General features: G+C 31.5%; 1 protein-coding gene across 6 annotated transcripts in view; it reads right to left on the reverse strand.

Moving 5' to 3' along the window:
* Positions 1–2681: 2681 nt before the first annotated feature.
* LOC143253275 (protein muscleblind-like) overlaps positions 2682–20799 on the reverse strand; it is a 197377-nt gene continuing 179259 nt past the window's right edge. The window contains exons 5-7 of one of the 6 annotated variants that reach the window (XR_013029483.1): positions 20614–20749; positions 13900–13984; positions 2682–9370 (exon numbers count right to left, since the gene is read on the reverse strand). Coding sequence is in view for 5 of the 6 variants with exons in the window: in XM_076506875.1 (XP_076362990.1) it covers positions 16843–16982; positions 20614–20749 (276 nt within the window). In the remaining variant the exon portion in view is untranslated. Of the gene's footprint in view, positions 9371–13899; positions 13985–14493; positions 16983–20613; positions 20750–20799 lie in introns of those variants that run through there. The other 5 variants (XM_076506872.1, XM_076506875.1, XM_076506873.1 and 2 more) reach the window with 5 other exon arrangements.

The following is a 20799-nucleotide window of genomic DNA, read 5'->3' on the forward strand; positions in this document are numbered from 1 at the left end:
GAAACCAATACATATTGAAAAATTGTTACCGTAGACATTAAATTTACGTTTTTTTTTTTACGTCTAAACGAATTACCAGCAATGCTATCTTCAACAATAAATTTTTATGCAATACATATAAACATATTTTTTGAAGTGCGTTGACATGCCTATTAACAAAAGAATAAACTATATATATAGTGAGATGTCAATTAAAATGTTATTTTACGTGACATCTTAATCGTAAAAATTTGAACATCAAGCAGTTATTGTTTAATTTAATACAATCGATATTTTTTACAATGAAAAAACGCCAGGGATGACGTTTAGATGATCAATTTTCTTTGAACACTTAAAAGAAAAAAAGATTTGACAAAATATATTTTCCCGCTTTTTCTCGCCTAAGTTTATGATACACTGGGAGGGGACCGTCTTTTATATATCGTGAGTAGCTACTGAATGATTAAATATTTTAAAATAATTCCCTAACAATTTGAAAGTGATTTAATTATTGAAGTTCAGATGCCCTAGAGATACCCCTGACGGTAGATTTTCACTTTTGGTGTCAGTTTATGTAATGTTTTAATGACGTTGTTAGTGTTTGGTAACCAACTCTAGTAAAACTGTTTCTCGCTAGCTTCTCAGCCGAAATAAAAAATACAACTGATTCAAAGATACGGGTACTTTTGAAGTAAAAGTAAAAGGTTAAAATATAATTAGATGAAGCTCTGTTTTGCCTTCTTAAAGACTAACTAACCATTTGAAGACATTTAGATGATTCAATTCTTACACTGATGTCATTCCTTAATTCTTTTGACAAAAACATAGGGTCATAGAAAGCGGTAAGGCCAGTCAGAAAATTATATGTATTAAAACTTGCTTCTTTTAATATAATACATTATGTTATATGCTTACAGTATTTGTAGTTAAAGTAGTTCAAGATTCAATATCAAAACATTCAATTTTCAAACATTTTTCTGGGGTGCATGCCCTTAGACCTCCCGAGAAATAGTAATGTGACAATGACTCAGTCACTATAAAACTGCGTCCTATGGCAGTGAAATAATTCTACAAGCTCAGTCAATTTTTTACTAAAACCCAGTTCTATAAGGTTGATCAAGTTTATAGAGTACCACCCACACAGCGTCAGCATTTCCTGGTTAAACCAATATCAAAGAAAAAGAATAAGCGCTATTGAAAGCCAGAAGTTTAATTCATGTTAATGATGTGTAAAATGGTGTTGTTTTCGCTATCTACTATAATGCCGATGCCCAGAAATACTGTTACCAACTATTTTATTTGTATTTTTGACAGAACAATACTACTGACAACTCAAACAACTACATTCTTCCCCGTTAACTCAACAGTAGATGAATTGAGCTTGACTGCACGACGACAAACTGTGTCATGTAGAAGAAAAGATAAAAGACATAAAACAATACCCAAATATAATGCTTTTCTAGTTTTAGCTAATCAATGAGGAGATTGTAAAATGACCAATATGAATTATTATGAGAATACTGGGCTAGCAACATGTGATAACCTTCTACTAATTTTCAGTCAAACAATACAGTAAGAACATATATAATTTAAGATTAATGTCCTTTATGTAAATTTTATCTCAAGATACAGGTTTACAGTGATCGAGTCTGAAACCGAAAGTTATTTTTCAGCGGGAAAAATGATTTTAAAGATTTGTTCTAATCCTCCAATACAAGACTAGCTTTGAGGAATATCATTCTTATTACAGACGTAGATTAAGTGAAAGTAAATTTTACAGATCAATATTTGTTTAAAACTGATTATTTATTTCATCTTAGTGTTTTAATGCATCTTTATAAGTCTAGTAGAGAAACCATCACTGAACCTTATTGACGGTATTATCACATTAAGAATACCGAGTTATTAATTGGAAGCAATACTACCGTCTGTATTGTGAAGAATCTAGTGATCAGAAAAAGAAAAATCGTATTAAAATTATCTCCTTCTTTCTAAGAAGTTTGGATTTTAGAATAGTAGGCTAGGAAGTCATGTATTCAAACTTTCTGATTTTATATAAAATAGCAAGTGTGCGTGTGTAAGACTATGAACATTATTTTCTTTTATTTAATTAAAATATATTCGTTTTTGATCACTGGCGTTTGCCAGCTTGTTCAGCCTTTATTTTTATTAAACAAATTTATAAGTATACATCATAAATCGCTTCAAATTATTTAAAGTATATTAATCATCTCATAATACTCGAAAAGCAAAAAAATAAAATAAAAGCTGTTAAAATAATCGATCAATCTAAAAGGAAGATGAAGGAAACCTTACTTTCCGAAACTTTCGGAATTGTAATTATGCAATGTTTATTTTTTACACTTCGTAGGTTTGTGCGTTTAAAACACTTTTGAAATAACGACAACATTTTTGCTGTGTTAAACGTTTTAGAATACAAATTAACAAATAAAACCAACTGTTAAAATTTGAGAACTGAGTTTGTTTATTGGTTTGTATATACTATACAAACAAATATTGTGAATTTAAATCCTTATGTAAATATTATATTTCGCGCAATTTCTTCAAACTAGAAATTAAATAGGTTTCTTTATCAAACCTATACTAAACTCACTTCAGATAACCAGGTTATGAATGCTATTTATATTTGATTGATGCGTGCATCAATGTAGTTAATTTCTTGTTGATCTTCAAACCAAGAATAGTTTCAGTATAAATGTAACTTTATTTTTAGGGTATTGATGTGTAGTAATACAGTTAATACATAAAGAAACCTAAGTTATAAAAAGAAGTCGTCTTCTTCTGGGGCTAGAGTTGATGCTCAAGTTGTGCCTCGGACTGTGGAATGCTGTATATTTGGTTCTACATAGAAGCTGCAGCAATGGCGTTGGAGAAGAACAAATTAAACCTTAGTTGTGATGGCCATAACAGCTCATACTCGAAAGGAGCATGTCTATTTTACTTTGAATTTATCACCAATTGTTCCTTAAATGTTTCTTATCTTGAGCATTTTTTCACTTTGAAAAAATAACGTCATTGTCCAAGACCATATTCAAGGTTTATTTTTCGTATCTACAACACTATAAATCTGACTTTATATTCAAGCTGGAATAACAGTTTTTCTAGAGACAAATTCGACAAAGTGCGTGATGGCCCCGGAAACGTTCCTTACCTTATATCATGCTTAGGAGTACACTTAACAAATAAATATTGAGTTTTATGATTAAACATAACCATGTATAAACATTATATTTATCAAAACGTTAAGTAGAAGCAGCAATGTCGAGTTCTAGCATTTTTCAAAGTATAGTAAAAAGCTGAACTTCGCTTGTTTCAATCAACAGTCAATTAAAACATTAATAAAACAATGAAAATGTCTTCACCAAACTTTATTTAATTTACTAAACAGATATTTAGGTTAACTTCAGTTTTTTGCAAATACTAAATTACCATAACTGATTAAAAAATCTATTAAAATACTTCAGAGTTTCATAACATTGAATTGTTCTCTCAACCAAAACGCGTTTTATCAGTAAGGTTTCTGCCTTGCCAAGTTATAGACTTCAACTATACAGCACTATTACAAGCTACTCATTGTGTGTGTGTTTTTTTTTTATATAGAAAAGCCACATCGAGCTATCTGCTGTGTTCAATGAGGAAAATCGAACCTCCATATTTTTAGCATTGTAAAACCGAAAATTTATTGCTGTCCTACAGGGATTCAGCTACTCATTAACAGGACACATTATAATTCTAAATGCAACACGATGGCTTTCATAAAAGCGCAACGGTTAGCCAAAGAAAGTCGTGATTTGGATGGATGCCATTATTCAAAACCAAAAAATAAAAATATTGATTTTTCTTTCCTTTCAATATCCTGTACTATTTTATATGATATATATATACGTAGTTTTAATTACCAAAAAGGCCAATATTACTTACCGTAAAAATCAACGTACTCAGGTACTCCTAAAGACATGTTAGAGTTACAAAGTATATAGTTTTATCTTCGTAATTTAAGTAGATTTTACAAGGAAATAAAAGTAAGACTACATACAATCTTAAAAGATAAAAATAGTCAAATGAGAAACATTCTATCCTATTTTATTTCTCATCAAAACTGTAATCTATCTATTAAGTTTTTCTAGAAAATGCGATTCAACCTTACGTATTGCTGTGTAGCAAGGTGCTTCCTAATCTTCTTCAGTTCCATTAGTTCTTGCACGTAAGTTTTAATTAGTTGATCGGTACTATTAGTGCCTGTCACTATCTTTTGTTTTGGGTAAACACTGTAGCACAGAAGTAAGACTTTGTTCAAGACTGCATAATATTATATTTGGTTTACTTAATTAACTTTTAATAGAAAATTCAGTTAGGAATGTGTACTCATGAAAATTTTCTAATTTATTTACATTTCTCTTACGAAGTGGATAAAAGAGGAGTCGGGAGTTTCTACAGTACGATATATTTCTTAACTGTTTGTTTGTTGTTGCTCAGCCCAGCATAGGAGTCGATCGAACTACGGTTTTTAGCATTATAAGCTGTCAGACTTGTCTCTGTACCACTGGGGGCATCATTCTCAAATTCTTAAACTGTGTTCTTTATTTTTAGTTAATTATAATGTATTTCTAAACTATTTGATGATTTTTAAGGTTTATATTTATATTTTTCTTTTAAAATAATCACCTTGTAGAAAACACGAGTATGAATTTTACTAAAGTACTCCTTAAAGATAAAACCCGATTATTTTCATGATTTTATTTATTTAGTAAAATATGCTTAAGGTAGTTTGGTCACAGTTATCCCCTAAGGAAAACTTCATTAGTTATAATGAATAGATATAAAGAACAGATATATTCCCCATATTTTTGTATCTTTTAAACAAGGTAAATAAAACATTAATTAATACAGCAGCGAAATTATGGTAACAAATTTAAAAGATCTGTTGGGTTTTTTTAAAGTGCAAAGACACATAACTGGCTTTTTGTGCTCTGTCCACTGGGAAAAATCGAATCTCGGATTTTAGCATTACAAGTCCGAAAACTTATTACTGACCTAGCACAGGACAGAAACTTAAAGGGAGTTTCTAGTAAAACAAACTGGTTCAATTACTACGTGGACTTTAAACTTCCACAAAACCGCAGCGCTTCTACAGATGAGCTACTGAGATCTAGCTAAATTATTTATTTAGATTATCACGAAAATAAAACAAATTTAATTTCATAAAACTATTGTAAAGCTAGTTCTGCATTTGGAATGTGTATTATTGAGCCATTTGTTTAGGGGAAAATTAATTATCAAGATCACAATAATCTGTATGGTACTCCAGAGTCTCTCTATTTGCATTTTAGCTTCACTCTTACAAGATACGTTAATGACTGATATTATATCTGTCATTCTTATAACTCGTGACCAAGAAAAATAAAACAACAAAAACGATACTAAATTGCAACGAAGAATGGATGCACATTAAATATTAGTCGATGATGAAGATGAATAATGCCGTGCAATTAAATATTGTCAAACACGAATGTTTCAAACTCAAAACCAAATATTTGTATATACCCAAAAATATCTTTCAGTTCTGGCTGTTCGTTTGTCTAGAACCGTGTCTTAAATGTGTCATTAAAGAAATGAAAAAAAAAAAAAAACGTGAAAATTTACAACTTATAAATTACTTTAACGTGGTTTTGTTTGTTAAACTTCGCTCAAAGCTACACGTGGGCAATTTAGGCTAACTGTCCCTAAATTTATAGTGACAGACTAGAAGGAAGGTAGCTACCGCTAGATTTTGGGCTTTTCTTATTAGATCGAATAATAGGATTTGACCGTCGCTTTTATAGTGCATCCACAGCCCCGATGTACGGAATACGGAAAACATTGCTTTCTTTTCTTTTTTTGGTAGTAACAGGTGCAAACACGTCAACATAGAAATTCATCTGATATTTTGCAGATTAGGAACACCAACATTAGTTTTATAATTTTACTTTTTATTAATATGAACTTTAAAAATAAGATATTGTGACTATTTTAACCCAGTTAAAAACCAAACAGTAGAAACAAGGTAAAACTTTCCTTTTTCTTCTCGTCTGCTTTTACATCTCAGGGTATTGGATTTATTTTACTAAATTTCAGCTGAAACACACTTTAAGCTGTAGTCAGGTATTTTATCATAATCACTCCATTGATAAAATACTTAAAAACAATGACAACATGTTGCATATAAACATATAAAAGAATTAAATAATAGTTTTGGTGACACAAGAAATGTTCCTTTTTTGATTTTCAAGTGACATTTGCAAAATTTCAAAGTTAGACTTTGATTTCGTAAGAAAACTGGACGTTGCTGCTTGGGATACTTGCTAACCATTTATACATAATAAATTGGCATTATTTTTAACACACTGAATACGCAACATACACGACCGTCACAAAGTGGTTTACGACAACAAAGTTTCTAATCTTATCTTAAAAACACACAAAACAGTATCATTAAAAATTACAGTTACTTATTATGACTATTTAGGAATATACATATTTGAAAGTGGAATCACTGATTTTACTTATCAGTAGACAGTGCTTCCTCAACCTACTTTCTCACTAAACAGTTGGCCGTTTACATTTCAAGTGCAATTTGAAATTTCACATTAAGATGTATTCAGACATAATCAATACGATAACAAAAGCAAGCCATCTTACAAGAGATAAAAATAACAGAAAATAATGATTTTGTTTTTGTTTAATGGCAAAGTGGTAAACAACTAAGATATTTGAACAGAACTGTGAGGAACGTTTTTAATCACAGACAAAGCTTATCTTGAAAGACAACACATTATTATTATTTAACACACAAGCAACACTCTTCACGATAACTGGTGTACATTACTTCAAATACAGTACATAACGGTTATATAATTTATCGGTTTTGATAAGCCTAAAAGATTGATATTAACAAAAAGATGTTTATCCTTAACCAGCAAGTTATTATTATCTCACAAAAAAGAAACAATAATTAATATGGCCAACGTATATATATATATTTAGGTAGTTCAAGAGTCGGACAAATCGCGTGGATCCGTACAGATCACTGAACCAGATCAGGCGTCCGAGGATGGTCTGGTTTAAATTATCACACTTTCTTTTCCAGATATTATGTTTTGATAAGAGTTGAAGTTAACTTAGCATCACCTTTACTGTTTTATAATAGTCTTTACACATGTAAGCACATTGTAATGTTATATTACAACTAGTTTTGCAACGTATCACTGACGCGTTAATCACCCCCAGCGTTGTTTTACAACTCCAGAAATTACAGTAAATCGTCGATTACGACACTTTAGTTATTTTTTATTATTAGTTGAAATATGTGAACGGCAGAGTAGTAGTAAATACAATTTAGATTGAACATTTAACAAAGTTTGTTTGTTTTTTAATTTCGCACAAAGCTGCACGAGGGCTATCTGCGCTAGCCGTCCCTAATTAAGCAGTATGAGACTAGAGGAAAGGCAGCTAGTCATCATCACTCACTAACAATTCTTGAGCTACTCTTTTAGCAACAAATAGTGGGATTGACCGTAACATTATAACGCCTTTACGGCTGAAAGGGATTCGAACCCGCGACCCTCAGATTACAAGTCGAACGCCTTAACTCACCTGGCATTGTCGGGCCCGTATGATTACTATTATTTATTTTATTTTTACGAAAGCCGAATTAAATAATTAATCTTCTAACCAATCATTTCTTTGTTCTTCTACTAGCTTGTTAAAGTAACATGTTAACATGTTTTGCTTGTTCTTATTTTTCCAAGCATTGCTGTATCGTGATCAGCAGTGACTAAGTCAAATTTTTCGCCACGATGGTCTGGGCGAAATAACCTCTGGTTATTTTTTTATATTTTTTTAGATACTATAGATCCAGTATTTTACTACTGCACATGACAAATAAGTTTTCTTTAGCACTGAAAAACAAACAATCAGAAAAGTCTTAATATTCTTGTACTCCAAGAATTACCAATACTATATCTAATTAATTAATGGTCAGCTTCGTAACGTAATCCTGCTTTATTTTATAACAAATATTTGAGAATATTTTTTATTTCTCATTACGTGCACCATTGGATTACATACATATATTTACAGCTCGTTACGTTCCATGAGAACGTTGTGGTTTGGTTTTGCAGTCTCATCCAGTATCTTAGTTAACAGAATTCAGAAAAAGAACGTCATTACAACATTAATTAACTATCGTTAAACTTATACTTATTTCATAAAATACTATCGGTAACATTTTTGTTTTTAACTTTCGAATCAATGCAAAATCAACAACTATACGTATAACGTTTTGGATAAGCACAGTTGAAGAACATAAAACTTTCAAAATTATTAAACCATTTTTTTAATTTTTATTTTAGTTTTCACATATATTTTTTTTTTCGCTTCATAGAGTTACGTGCATGAAAAATTTACAAGTTATACCATGCGTCTTAAAAACATAGGTTTATGACTTATAAGTATCTTATTATAACCTATCAAATATCTAGTTTTCTCTTGTAGAATTTCAGTATAACAACAACGTCAGAGAAAATTGGAATACCGTAAAATAAATTCGGATTTGTAACATATCTTTAGTGATTACAAATCCAACAAGCTAAATTGAGAGATGGCAAGATCTGACTCCGTATACAACATTACGTCATTGTTTTATATTTACAACTACATCGACACTTGTGTATTTATATAATAACCGGCAATACGTACTGTAATTAACACTTCAAAGAGTTACAGCAAAAATAATACTAAAACAGACAAGTGTTAGCTATTTTGAATGAATACCCCATTTTTAAAATTCATCAGTAAGTGAGGTAAGCAATTCTGAAAAAAGAAAATGCAGCTTATTATCACAAAAAGGTTGTCGTTGAAAGGAAGTATTGGTGAACAGATTTTTGCTATACACTAAAAATTAGTTAACTAACAGCCATACCTCCGATGTGACCACAACTGATGGCGAGTGAGAAATTTTCATTCTTCGTGTTTGTCGGCTGTGACTAGATCTTTAAACACAGATTCACAATTATTTAGGTTAAGCTCTTTTATCGTGCAATCTTCAACCATAGCAAAACCGATTAAAATTTCAACTTTACTGGTGCACGCTAACGTCAGCCTGTATTTTTGTTTTTGGGTAACCCCCCATGTCTACTCTTAAAAAAAAAAAAGGTGGACACGCACACTAGTTAACCCACAATATTAGTCCTAGATAAAACCTTGGCAAAAGTTTCGTCTGAGTGTTTAAAAAGAGTAAGCCCGATGATAGTTCTGTATGATGGGCAGGAATACTTCCATTCGACCACAAAAGGAAACACTGCCACCTTCCCATCAGTCACTTTCACAGCATCTGCATGAAAACAGTTTTATATGCTAGAGGTTTGATATAATAAAACATATAATACACTGAGCATTATGATTATCAGTATATCAGTATTCAGTTAACAAATAAAAAAACCAAGAGTCATACGAAGAGAAAATAATCTACGGGAAGTTCTCTTGTTTAAGTTTGAAAAAAGAACAACAACAAAAAACAACTGAAAAGTACGCGTTTCGTACACGCTACACATAACCTAATAAATACCAGAAACGAAATAGTAAAATCATAGAAAAACTTAAAGCATCAGAAAAAAAAAACAGTATAAAAACCAAGCAGTTACATATTATCTCTAAACCACTACTTATAAATATACGTATTTTATATATAAAGGACAAAAAGGTGGCACCACTTGAAAGTATTGTTAATTTACAACAAATTTTATTAGACAACAGAAAATATATCTAAAACTATATGTTCTTAGAGAGCAACCGACGAAATATGTTTGAGAATGATCTCAAATTCTACTTTTAAAACTGACTTTCGTAAGTACCTGAACCTTTCATAACTTTAGTTACATTTTATCATAAAAAGTGTTGTGCATCTGCTGTAGTTTTAGATCTTATTATTCTAAATAGCCAAAGAAATGATCAAACAAGTTTCTCTGCAATTGCTGAGTCATTAAAAGATATATTATAAATGAGAGAATAAATTTATTGACTGATTTAAATCGATTAATGAAAGATCACAAGCTAAACACGGAAGATGAACTTTTTGAAGTACTCAGAGAAGAATGGCAGTCAGTCACTAAGGAATATCTGTACAAACTCAATGAAAGCATGTCACGTTGATGTGAAGCAGTACCGAACTCGAAGGGAATGCCAACTAAATATTAACTAGTGAAACTGGTTTATGTTATTTTGAGCTTCATTTTTACGTTCGATTATTGCAAAGAAACTTGTTTGAGCATTTTGTAGGCTAAATGGAAAAAGAAAATTTAAAAAAACTACACCAGGTGCACGACACGTTTTATGAGAATATGTAACTAAAATCATGAGAAGTTCAGGTATTAATGAAAGACAGTATTAAAATTAGGATTTGAGATCATGTTTTATCATCGAGTGAGTTCTAAAAAACATAGTTTTACATATTTTTCTGTTATCTAAAAAAGATATAATAAATTAACAAAATTTTCAAGGGAGACACTTATTTTGGTCCACCTCTTGTACTTATATCTTATTTAAGGTAGTTTATAAAGTTTAACCTCTTTTCTTCTGGACAACCAGTTTAAGTGATAATCTAAACACGTGCGTTTATGGTCTGTGATGGTGTAACTTAGCAGACACTGTAACAGAGTCAACTGGTAAAAAAATGTCGATAACGTTTATTCTTGTCTTTAAGTTTATAATTACTGTTGGGGCCCATATGTCTTCAACTGTTTTAATGTACGTTTCTAAACTATTTTTGCAAGGTCCACGATTTTCTTTGTTATAGGTTCCCTAATAAACAATTAATCACACATATATAAAACTTAAACAGAAATAATACCTATATTTCATTTAATCCCACTAATTATTAATGTGGTTTTTTTTGTATTTTGCAAACATTAATGTCTTCACCCTATGTTTTATGAGTTTTACGCTAACTGTTGGAGACAACGTGTGAACTCCATACCTCAAGTGAATAGTATAAAAACGAAGTCGGTAATTATAGGGTTAACGGTTCACTATTTAGCTGTGGATGGTTGTTTAAAACAAAAAAATATCTTAAGATTTATTTAAAAAAATGACTAATGTCAATCATACACACTTAGATGAATAAATAGAAAAACGATAGACACAGGAGGTATTTGTTTGTGCTGATCTTTTATAAAGTTGCTCATGCCGTACTATCTGTATGGTCCACGAGAAAAGTGACCAGTGTGCATAGATGTTATGTATTGATTGATGTGGATAGAAGTAGCGAATTAAGAGTTGAGTAATGAACACTATCTTAATCCTATAAACAATAAATAACTATAATTATCGAAATTTCATGTATTACTAAGCTCTATAAAGGTAAAATATAGCCACTAACTGAACATTATGGTTGAACTAGTTATTCTAAATGTAAACATTTTTAATAAATGTGTAACTGAACTTCTCGAGCGATTTGTTTCTTGTATGCTATTTTGACTTTCACTCAACCAATCATCACAGGCAAAAACAACGGTAAAAAAAGAGGTCCCTCTTAGTAAGTTAATGCACATTTATGGTCTCTGTATATATTGTTCCATTTACTTCATATTGTAAATTGTTTCGTATTAATAATTCTTGTTCATTTTGATTTTACTTTCATGTATTTGAAATTATACAAGGTGTCCAGAAGTCGGTTGCCATTATAAAATTAGGAAAATTAACATTGCTATTCTTGCTATATGACATTGAGCTTTGATAAACGTGTATCGGTTTTGAACATATTCAGTACACGTGTATTAACATTTAGCAAATGGTTATTGACCTTTGGGCTATACTGTATTTTATTCATTGTTTTACACTTAAAATGTATACATCTTGACGATCACTAACAGTAATTAATATTTATACATCTTTCTCTCTCCGTATTTTTCTTTTTACATTTAGTTGGAATGTTTAGTTTATTAGCCTTCAAAATAAAAGGTTGAGAGCCAGCTTGTTTTTTCACATCAAATTTTAACCTTTGATAAAAGTTAAAGAAATATAACATAAAAACTTTACGTGGATGAATAGCTTGATAACTAATATACAATATATGCTTAGAATTTTATATAGTCTGAAAGATTTAGCTTGATCAACCTTTTTAGTTGTTTTATTATTATGCACAAAACTATACAAAAGGCTATCTGTACTTGGCCCACAATGGGTATCGAAACCCGGCTTTTATCCGGGTAAGTCCGCAGACATTGTGCCAATAGAGAGCACTTTTTTATTTTATTATTACTATTCAAGCTTAAATAATACGTAATTGGATGTAAACCTTTCGAGTATTTATGTTATAAACAATACGTTGATCACACGTTTATAGTTTGTACGGAACAAAATCACATTAAATCCATTTATAGTTTTCTAAACATAAAATTCATTGAATGCAAGAAATTTAATTTTAAGTCCCATTACTGAATGCAGAAATCTCATTATTCAAACTATATTGTATCCGTTTTGATGAGTTACATAATAATATAAAAATATAATATACAAAACACACAAACAGAATGTTTTTGTGTGTTTTTTTTATAGCAAAGCCACAGGGAGCTATCTGTTTAGCCCACCGAGGGGAATCGAACTCCTGATTTTAACGTTGTAAATCCAGAAACTTACCGATGTACTAGCCGGGTGAATTCGGGTTAGGTTGATAAATGGAATTGGTGATTATAATTAATTGTACTTGCTTTAAGACGTCACTATTAAGACTATTAAATTTTGAAATACTACTTTATCTAGTCCCTTAGAAATTTTCACAAATTAGAAGAGTGTATATTAATGGTTTTACATTCAGGTAACCAGTAATTTCACTCCCCTATGTCAAAAATAATTATGAACAACTAAAGCGACATATATTAAAAAAAATCAACTTTTAAAATTACATTTATTAAACATTATTAAAAGTGATGAAGGTTATCACCTCTTTATATTAAATTTATTACAATTGATACAAAAAGAAGTATAAAGATATGAACAAACAACTGCATGTTTTCACTAGACATAATCCATGTAACGTGTGTGTGTGTGTGTGTTTTTCTTATAGCAAAGCCTCATAGGGCTATCTGCTCAGCCCACCGAGGGGGATTGAACCCCTGATTTTAGCGTTGTAAATCCGGAGACATACCGCTGTACTAGCGGGGGGCAATCCATGTAACAAGATAAGTTTTACGAACAGTAGCTCATAGCCTGCATCACTTTTAATAATCTCTAATAATGTAACATTTAATGTCAGTCTTTTAAATATATGCTACCTTTATAGTCCTGTTGTCGTTTTTTTGACATGGGAAGTAAAATTATTGGAAGTCAAATTATCGGAAGTGAAATTACCTAGAACCTTCAATCTATACTGTATTTGTCATGTTTATCATATTTACCATTTTTGTAATAAATGTCTTGTATAAATAGTGTTTCGCCCATTGCTGTGTCTTTTGTATTCCAACCGGTCCAAAAAATCCTGGATAAAGAGAAATGCGTCGTCGGTGATGAATATAGTGTGTTATGATTTAGTAATTACAGTGTGTTATAATACTATTATTCTACACTCTTCTTGAAAATCCCTAGTGGACAAGATAATAAATGTAGTGTTAAAAATATAATAGGCCTAATACTAATGTCCTATGACAAGCATAATTCATTATTTACAAATACTTTGTTCTCCTTTTAATTGATACCATGTTTGATGTAGGATCACAAATATTTGGTTACAAAACTCCAGTGGAGACATAATTTCAAAACAAGTGAGTTCACATAAAACAAAAACAAACGCATTAAGAAGCTAAGCAACTAAAACTCGATGTTTCAATAATAAAGTTTGTTACTTTTTATATTATTTCTATAACTTACCTTCTGATACATGGACAGAGTAACAAAGTGGTCGATTACACAAACCTGAATTAAAATCTCGGTACGTTTCCAGGGTGTACAGCAACTACAGGAAAAAAAAGGGAAAATCTGATCTCATAAAAATACATAAATTGTGAATCTTAAATAAAGAAACATACATATAACTTTAAAACTAGTTTAAAATACTTATCAGCTAAGAATGAAGTAAAATGATCAATCTGAGTTGAGCACTTTTAAGATATTCCAGTGAACACTAGGTTAGTAGCAAAGTTAAAAACACCTATAAATTACGATAGTATTAACTGATAGGTGATTTTTTTGCTAAAAATCGAATTTCTTTATTTTATCACCTTCTCATTTTTCTACTTATTTATATATATAGTTACCTGTATATGTACATTTTAATATATATATGTATATATGAATAAATAGATCAATATGACATACAATACGTATATTTTACGATATTTTAAAGATTCAATAAAATTATATACATATACAAAAGTATTTCCTGCTTAATTTAATAAAGCTACGTCACAGATTTAGTCACATATTTCATTCAGGTACATCCTCCCTTATTATTTAACAAAGTGTATAGAGTTTAGTTTTTGTATTCTCAGAGCTTATCTGTTTAAGATTTTCATGCGAAAATTTTTTAAACATGTATTTAATGAAAGAAGCATATTAACTATAATGAACCATTTTATTTTTATTTTTGCCACACTATTTTATAAACATCTCAAGTAGAAATGAAAACAATCACCCTGATGGGTAAGTGGTAATTTTACCAACTTATATCACCAAAATTCGGAGTTTAATTCTATGCAGTTGAAAACAAACACCAATCATATTAATGGCTTATCATTTTTGCCACTCGTAAAATGTTTATTATTTTCTGTAGCTCTATGTATATTATGTTGTGAGAATTTGCAATGAAGATATGATATCGCTAATTTTGTTATTTAAACAATAAATCAGTGGTGGCTCGTGACCTTGGAGGCAGGTGGGGCGAATGTAAATTTTAGAGGCTGATTTCTATTTTTTATCATTCTAGAAGTAATATGTATGTATATATAGAGCGTATGATGTATCATAGTTTATTCAGATACATACACTATTACGAAAATCCATAGACTTTATAGACTTATATGTATGTGTAGTTATATTAAGAAAAAAAAACAATTGTTAATGTTGAACGTTTCGCATAAGATTACTTTGAACACTTACTTAAAACGTACTTTCCCTTTCTATTTTTTCATGGCAAAAAGGTCGATAACGTTAGCGATAAACTGTGGGATGCTCTTGATTAGTTTTCTGCGAATGAACAAAAAACGGTGAGTGCATTCAATCCGTCCTGAAATACCGAATACTGGAGATACTCACTAATTATCTTGAGAGTGCTGAAACAGTTCCGATTCTGCAGTATCCACTGGAATTACAAGCAAAACTTTATGTCATTTGGAAGTTTCAGGAAACGTGTTGACTAGTCCATTGTTATTAAAAATCAGAAACTGAAAGATCATGAGAGTTTTTCAAGTGCTTGCAGGTTTCACTGCGGTAGAGAGCTTTCAGTTCTTTCGTAATCAAGTTGAAGTTGTTCTGAAATACTACTAACGTCTTCCTCTGGAAAGGTATCTTGGAAAGTGTGTGTGTTTTGTTTATAGCAAAGCCACATCAGGCTATCTGCTGAGTACACTGAGGGGAATCGAACTCCTGACTTTAGCGTTGTAAATGCGTAGACTTAGCGCTGTACCAGCGGGGAACCTTTATACAAGTGAAACTTTGAGAGATCAATTAAAGCAAATGAGGAGGAGAATTGCGAGTTAGGAAGAGGGGTCACTTCACTTATTATGGCATCACGAACAGCTTTTGCAACTTGATCCAAATTTTCATATGGACCACGTCAGGGCTCGTCTTTGTGTTAGCCGAATCTTCTGGTAAATATTTCTGCAAGTTTACGCTACTTCATACTGTGAATATGCATCTGGATTTTTATTTCATTAGATCGTTGGCCCCGTACAGTGTTGTAGAACACATCTACATGCTTCAACACATCATTAAAGGAAGGTGAACAAGTAATTAAATGCAAAGTCAAACTCCAAAGGAAAACTGTCTCACTTATGCTGTGATTATACTTTCTTTTTTCATTCACAATTCTCTAATGCATCAATCAGTTTTGTCTTATTTTCAAGAACATGGCTAACAATGTTATGTTTCCAATAAAAAGTTATCCAGTGTTAAGTTCAGTTGGAATATACTGTGTTCACAAATTTCATGAAAGTTGTCACTTCGCTTAGGAAAACACAAAAAATATCTAAATTTGGAAATGTAGCAAAGAAAGTTCGCAACTGTTTGATTGAAGAGCAAGCTTTCTTTAAAATTAAGTTCAATTGATGAGCAGTGAACGTGAAGTACATTAGGATAATATTATTTTATAGGAGCTTGCACTCCTCCTTGTCCTCCACCCATAGTAGCTGTACCATCGACAACTTGAACGATGTGCTTCCCTCAGCTTTATACTGCTGCAAATGCTCGTGCACGACAATGCATAAACTAGATGCCATTCGGTTCCTAACTTCGACAAATGAGGTGAATCTTTCGACTGGTTGGCTGTCTTTTGTGGCTGTACGTACCACAAAATAACTACAAACTGGGACCTGCATGATAATATCAGTCGTTTCATCTGCTTGAACCAATGTTAAGTGTCCAATCAAGTAGCTCATTTTGGCAAATGGTCTTCTAAAAGGCAATCTAAATGTGCCTTTTTCTCCAACAGGCCTAAAAATATTCCACAATTATTTGATGCTGCCGATTCATCATGACCTCACAATGCAAGATCACGTGTCTAAAAATGTTATTGGTTAAATTATAATTTTAATATGTGCCTATATATTTACCAGTTCATTGTGCTTTAGGACTAACACACAATAGCTGTTAGTCACACTAACCCAAAATATTCACCGAAGCTAATATTTTATAAGAAACTAAATTACCAATGCGCTTTAAGCTTTTCTCAAGATTGCCGATTCTCTTTGGTAAATGTTTGAGGTCTGAGCAGCTGATCTTCTTCCACGAATTTTCGTCTTCAGAAACAGCAACAACAAAATAAAAAACAAACAGTAAAAGCTAAACAGTTTTTTTTATTATTTTTCATGGAACCTGTAAAAACCAAACGATCTTTTCCACCTTTGTTATTTTGGCTTATAAACAAATATCTGGGTTGATGGAGGCATGAATATTTAACAAACATCTTCTCCCCCATTTTCATTTACAAAAAAATGAGTTTTTAATTATGGCAAATGGTAAAGCTAACTTATGCCTTTTAATTTTCACTTTAAAACTTTATTTATCGTACTCCGGGCTTTTAGGCCTAGGCCCAATGCCTAAGTCAATATAAGATTTTGCACAAATGGATACAGTTACTAGCACACAAACTTTAGCTTTAGATCGTTTATGTTTTTCACTATTAATATACTTAAGCGATTTATCTCAAAATTCAATAATTATCAGAAAATGTGAATCACTGCACCTGTTCAACTTAACAACTTAACTTTAAATTGAAGTTAATTACCGATTAAGATTTTCAGCCACCATTTTTGCTTACAAACATAACATCTAAAGTTTAGTGTAAACGTTATTAAAAAAAAAATGATTTATTTTTGTGTTATTCAGACTCTAGGTATTTTTACTACGGGTTCTCGTTCAACTGCTCCAGTTGCAGCAAAGTATTGTTTATGTTTTTGCAGTTAAACGCAAAACTATATAATGGGTTATCTGTACTATGGCTGATTTCTAGCGTTGCAAGCCCGCAGACGTGCCGCTGTCCACTGAGAGGCTACAGCAAGGTATTCGAAAAAGTTATGTTTCTGTTGAGCGCAGAAGCATAGCTCCCACTGTGCTATAAGCTTATAACGGCATTTACTATCTACGTAATTAATATTTTGTATTTTAAAACATTCATTTTTATTATCATTGTAAAATATAAGTTCATAGTAGTAGCAAAATCAAACAGCTGTTAACTTTACAAAAAAATCGATTTACAGGTGGGACGTTCCCCTTAATGCCTCTCGGGACGAACCACAACTGCAGTAAATTATTATTATACCTATTGTACAAGCCTACTTTTACAACATCGTAAACAACACTGTTGCTATGATTTGTTTGATTGGAATTGAGCATAAAGCTACACAGTAGGCTATTTGTATTCTGCCCACTGCGGGTACCGAAACCTGCTTTGTAGCGGTTCGAGTCCGCAGACATAATGCTCTGCTACTGTGAGATCTATTGGTATGAAAGTTTCATTTTATTTCCAAGTTGGATAATTTGAGGCCTTTTCAACAAAACGTGTTTCTATAGCTATTCATTACTTCTCTAAACGTCTCTATAGAGAAACCTCTCATGGTAAATTCCTGTTTCTTCATAATATTAAGCTCAAGACTCCCCAGCTGATGCTTTAATAACAGTTAATTTTATTCACAATCTTTTCGCGTCTCTTCACATATAAATAAAAAACTTCTTTGATTTAACAATGGTTTCTTTCGAGAAATATCTTTTGTGTTTTAATGGAATACCATTGGACAAATCACCCAAAGAGAATTTAGGAAGGTAATTAGACACAGCGATATTAAATATTACGTCAATTCAGGAACATACTCTTTTTTTTTTTAAACAAAATTTTATTAATACTGCAACGACAAAAAGCTAAAAGGTTTTAGAAAGTCTAGTCCACAAAGAAAAGGACATCGCTGATAGCATGTTATAAGCAGCAACATAATGTTGATAGCATTTATCTAACGTTTAACGTACAGTACGTGTCTAAATCAGTTAGATGCAGAAAAGGAGAAAGTGATGACTGCGGTTGTCATAACAACACAGAAACCCCCTGAACAATAATGCTGAGGTGGAGATGTGGAAATAAAGGTAATTAAAACATTGACAGCAATAAAAGAAAGTACTGATAAAACACATTTTCAACGAAAACTTACAAGAAAATTGTACAAAGTTTAGATCATTAAGCTTTAGAAAATCTAACTAATCAAATTAGTCATTATGATTTCATACCAAATCTGGAAGATAATTGAAAACTTTGATTAAAAACAAAACAGTGTAAACGAAGAGATATAGTTAAGAGCGCTTATACTGTAAGAAAGTAATAACAATTTCAACAATCAATAGTCACGCGCAATTGTACCTTAAAGGTGATACAACTCGAAGCAAATGAGATAGCCTAGCCATCTTCACATCCACAGCCTTTCTCTAACACGTAACTTACTGTTGTTTTTAAGACATTGAGGTAGTGCTTAAGAGGAAACAAATATGGAAAAACTAATCACAGATACTGTTTCGTATAGCTGTATTTCTAACATGTTATTACATCCAAGAATGCGCTCATCCTATACACTGATTGCGTAATTCGAAAGTTGAAAGACCTAATAGAATCATAACTCTGGCGCACAGCCGACAGTAGCGACACAAAACCTAATTTTTTTTCTAAACGTTTGATTAATTATATTCATTTAAGTTTTTCTCACTCCTTTACAATTAAATTTATGTTTCAGGTCACGAGAAGTGATTTTTTTTTCAACTTAACTAAACTGCACCCGACTTAGCTCGGTAAACACTAATTAAAAGTTAGAATAAGACTCAAGAAAACTCACAACACAGGCAGCAAACTTGGGTGTACATATCTATATATCCACACGAGAAAAAAACAACAACCCATGCTTGCTTTCAAAAGATCTATGTTCTGATTAGCTTCTTAACAAACTATAAACATGTTCAAAAACATTCTGAAACATCACTGAGAAGAAATCAGAACGTCACGGAAGTCGCTCGTGATTAGTTTTAATTCCAGACATACACCAACTTGCGTTTTCGATTTTCTTATTACATTTAGCTCGTCAGTGTTATAGGAGAAGTTTATAACGAACATGTCTCTTACTTCGACTACCATATTTCATATTATAAAATTGTTCCTTACTGTTTACGGGAAATCACGACCCTAGGATAGTGAACAGTTTGAATAATATTTGGATAATTTTATTTTCATTGTGTTGTTATTATTGTAGTTTTGTTTACAAACATAATGGAAATTTGTTTAAGTTTTTATTCATTAAAATATGATATTTTCAAAATATTGATTATATTAATAGTTTTAGAATAACAGTTCCGTTATTATCAATAGTTTAATGATAAACGTTCAAATAATGCAAATAAATTTAATTGTTTTCTAGTTTGATTCGGTTTCAGTATTTCGTGCAAAGCTACATAAGGCTTATCAGCACATAGCTTTCCATAATTTTGAAATGATAGACTAGAAGGAAGGGAAGATTAAATAGCGCCAACTTTGGGGCTGTTCTTGTCTAACTTAATAGCATAACTTAATTCTCACTTTTATAGCAAGAACAGTTGGGAACATGATTTTGTGCGAGCGGGTCCCGGACCATGAATCCTCTAATCCCGCCAGGGCACGTTAACCACGTTTCGCTTGACCCCATATATCTAGAATATGATACATGAATAAAAATAAACCTAAATGAATTACAAAGATTCAAATACAAAAACAGTCTTCTGTACATTTCAACGATCAAACTCTTTGGAATTATATCATTGATTTTAGCATTAGCTTTTCGCTTATTCGAAGATTAACCAATAATATGTTACAAATTACTATATTTATGTAAACGCCAGCACTAGTTACGCTTTAAAACTCACAAGAGACAGGCACAAAGGGTTGTTGAACCTGCATGGTAATGGCTTGTTGAAAAGGTGTGGTACTTGGTTGGTACACAGGGAGTCCACTCTTATCAAAAGCTGTTCTTTTGGTGTAAGGGGCCATACCAGGAAAAGCCTGCGAAATGGAAGAACAGTATCTAAATAATGAGAGATATTAGGCTACAA

This window comes from Tachypleus tridentatus, chromosome 6 (genome assembly GCF_004210375.1).
Source record: "Tachypleus tridentatus isolate NWPU-2018 chromosome 6, ASM421037v1, whole genome shotgun sequence".
NCBI lineage: Eukaryota > Metazoa > Arthropoda > Merostomata > Xiphosura > Limulidae > Tachypleus > Tachypleus tridentatus.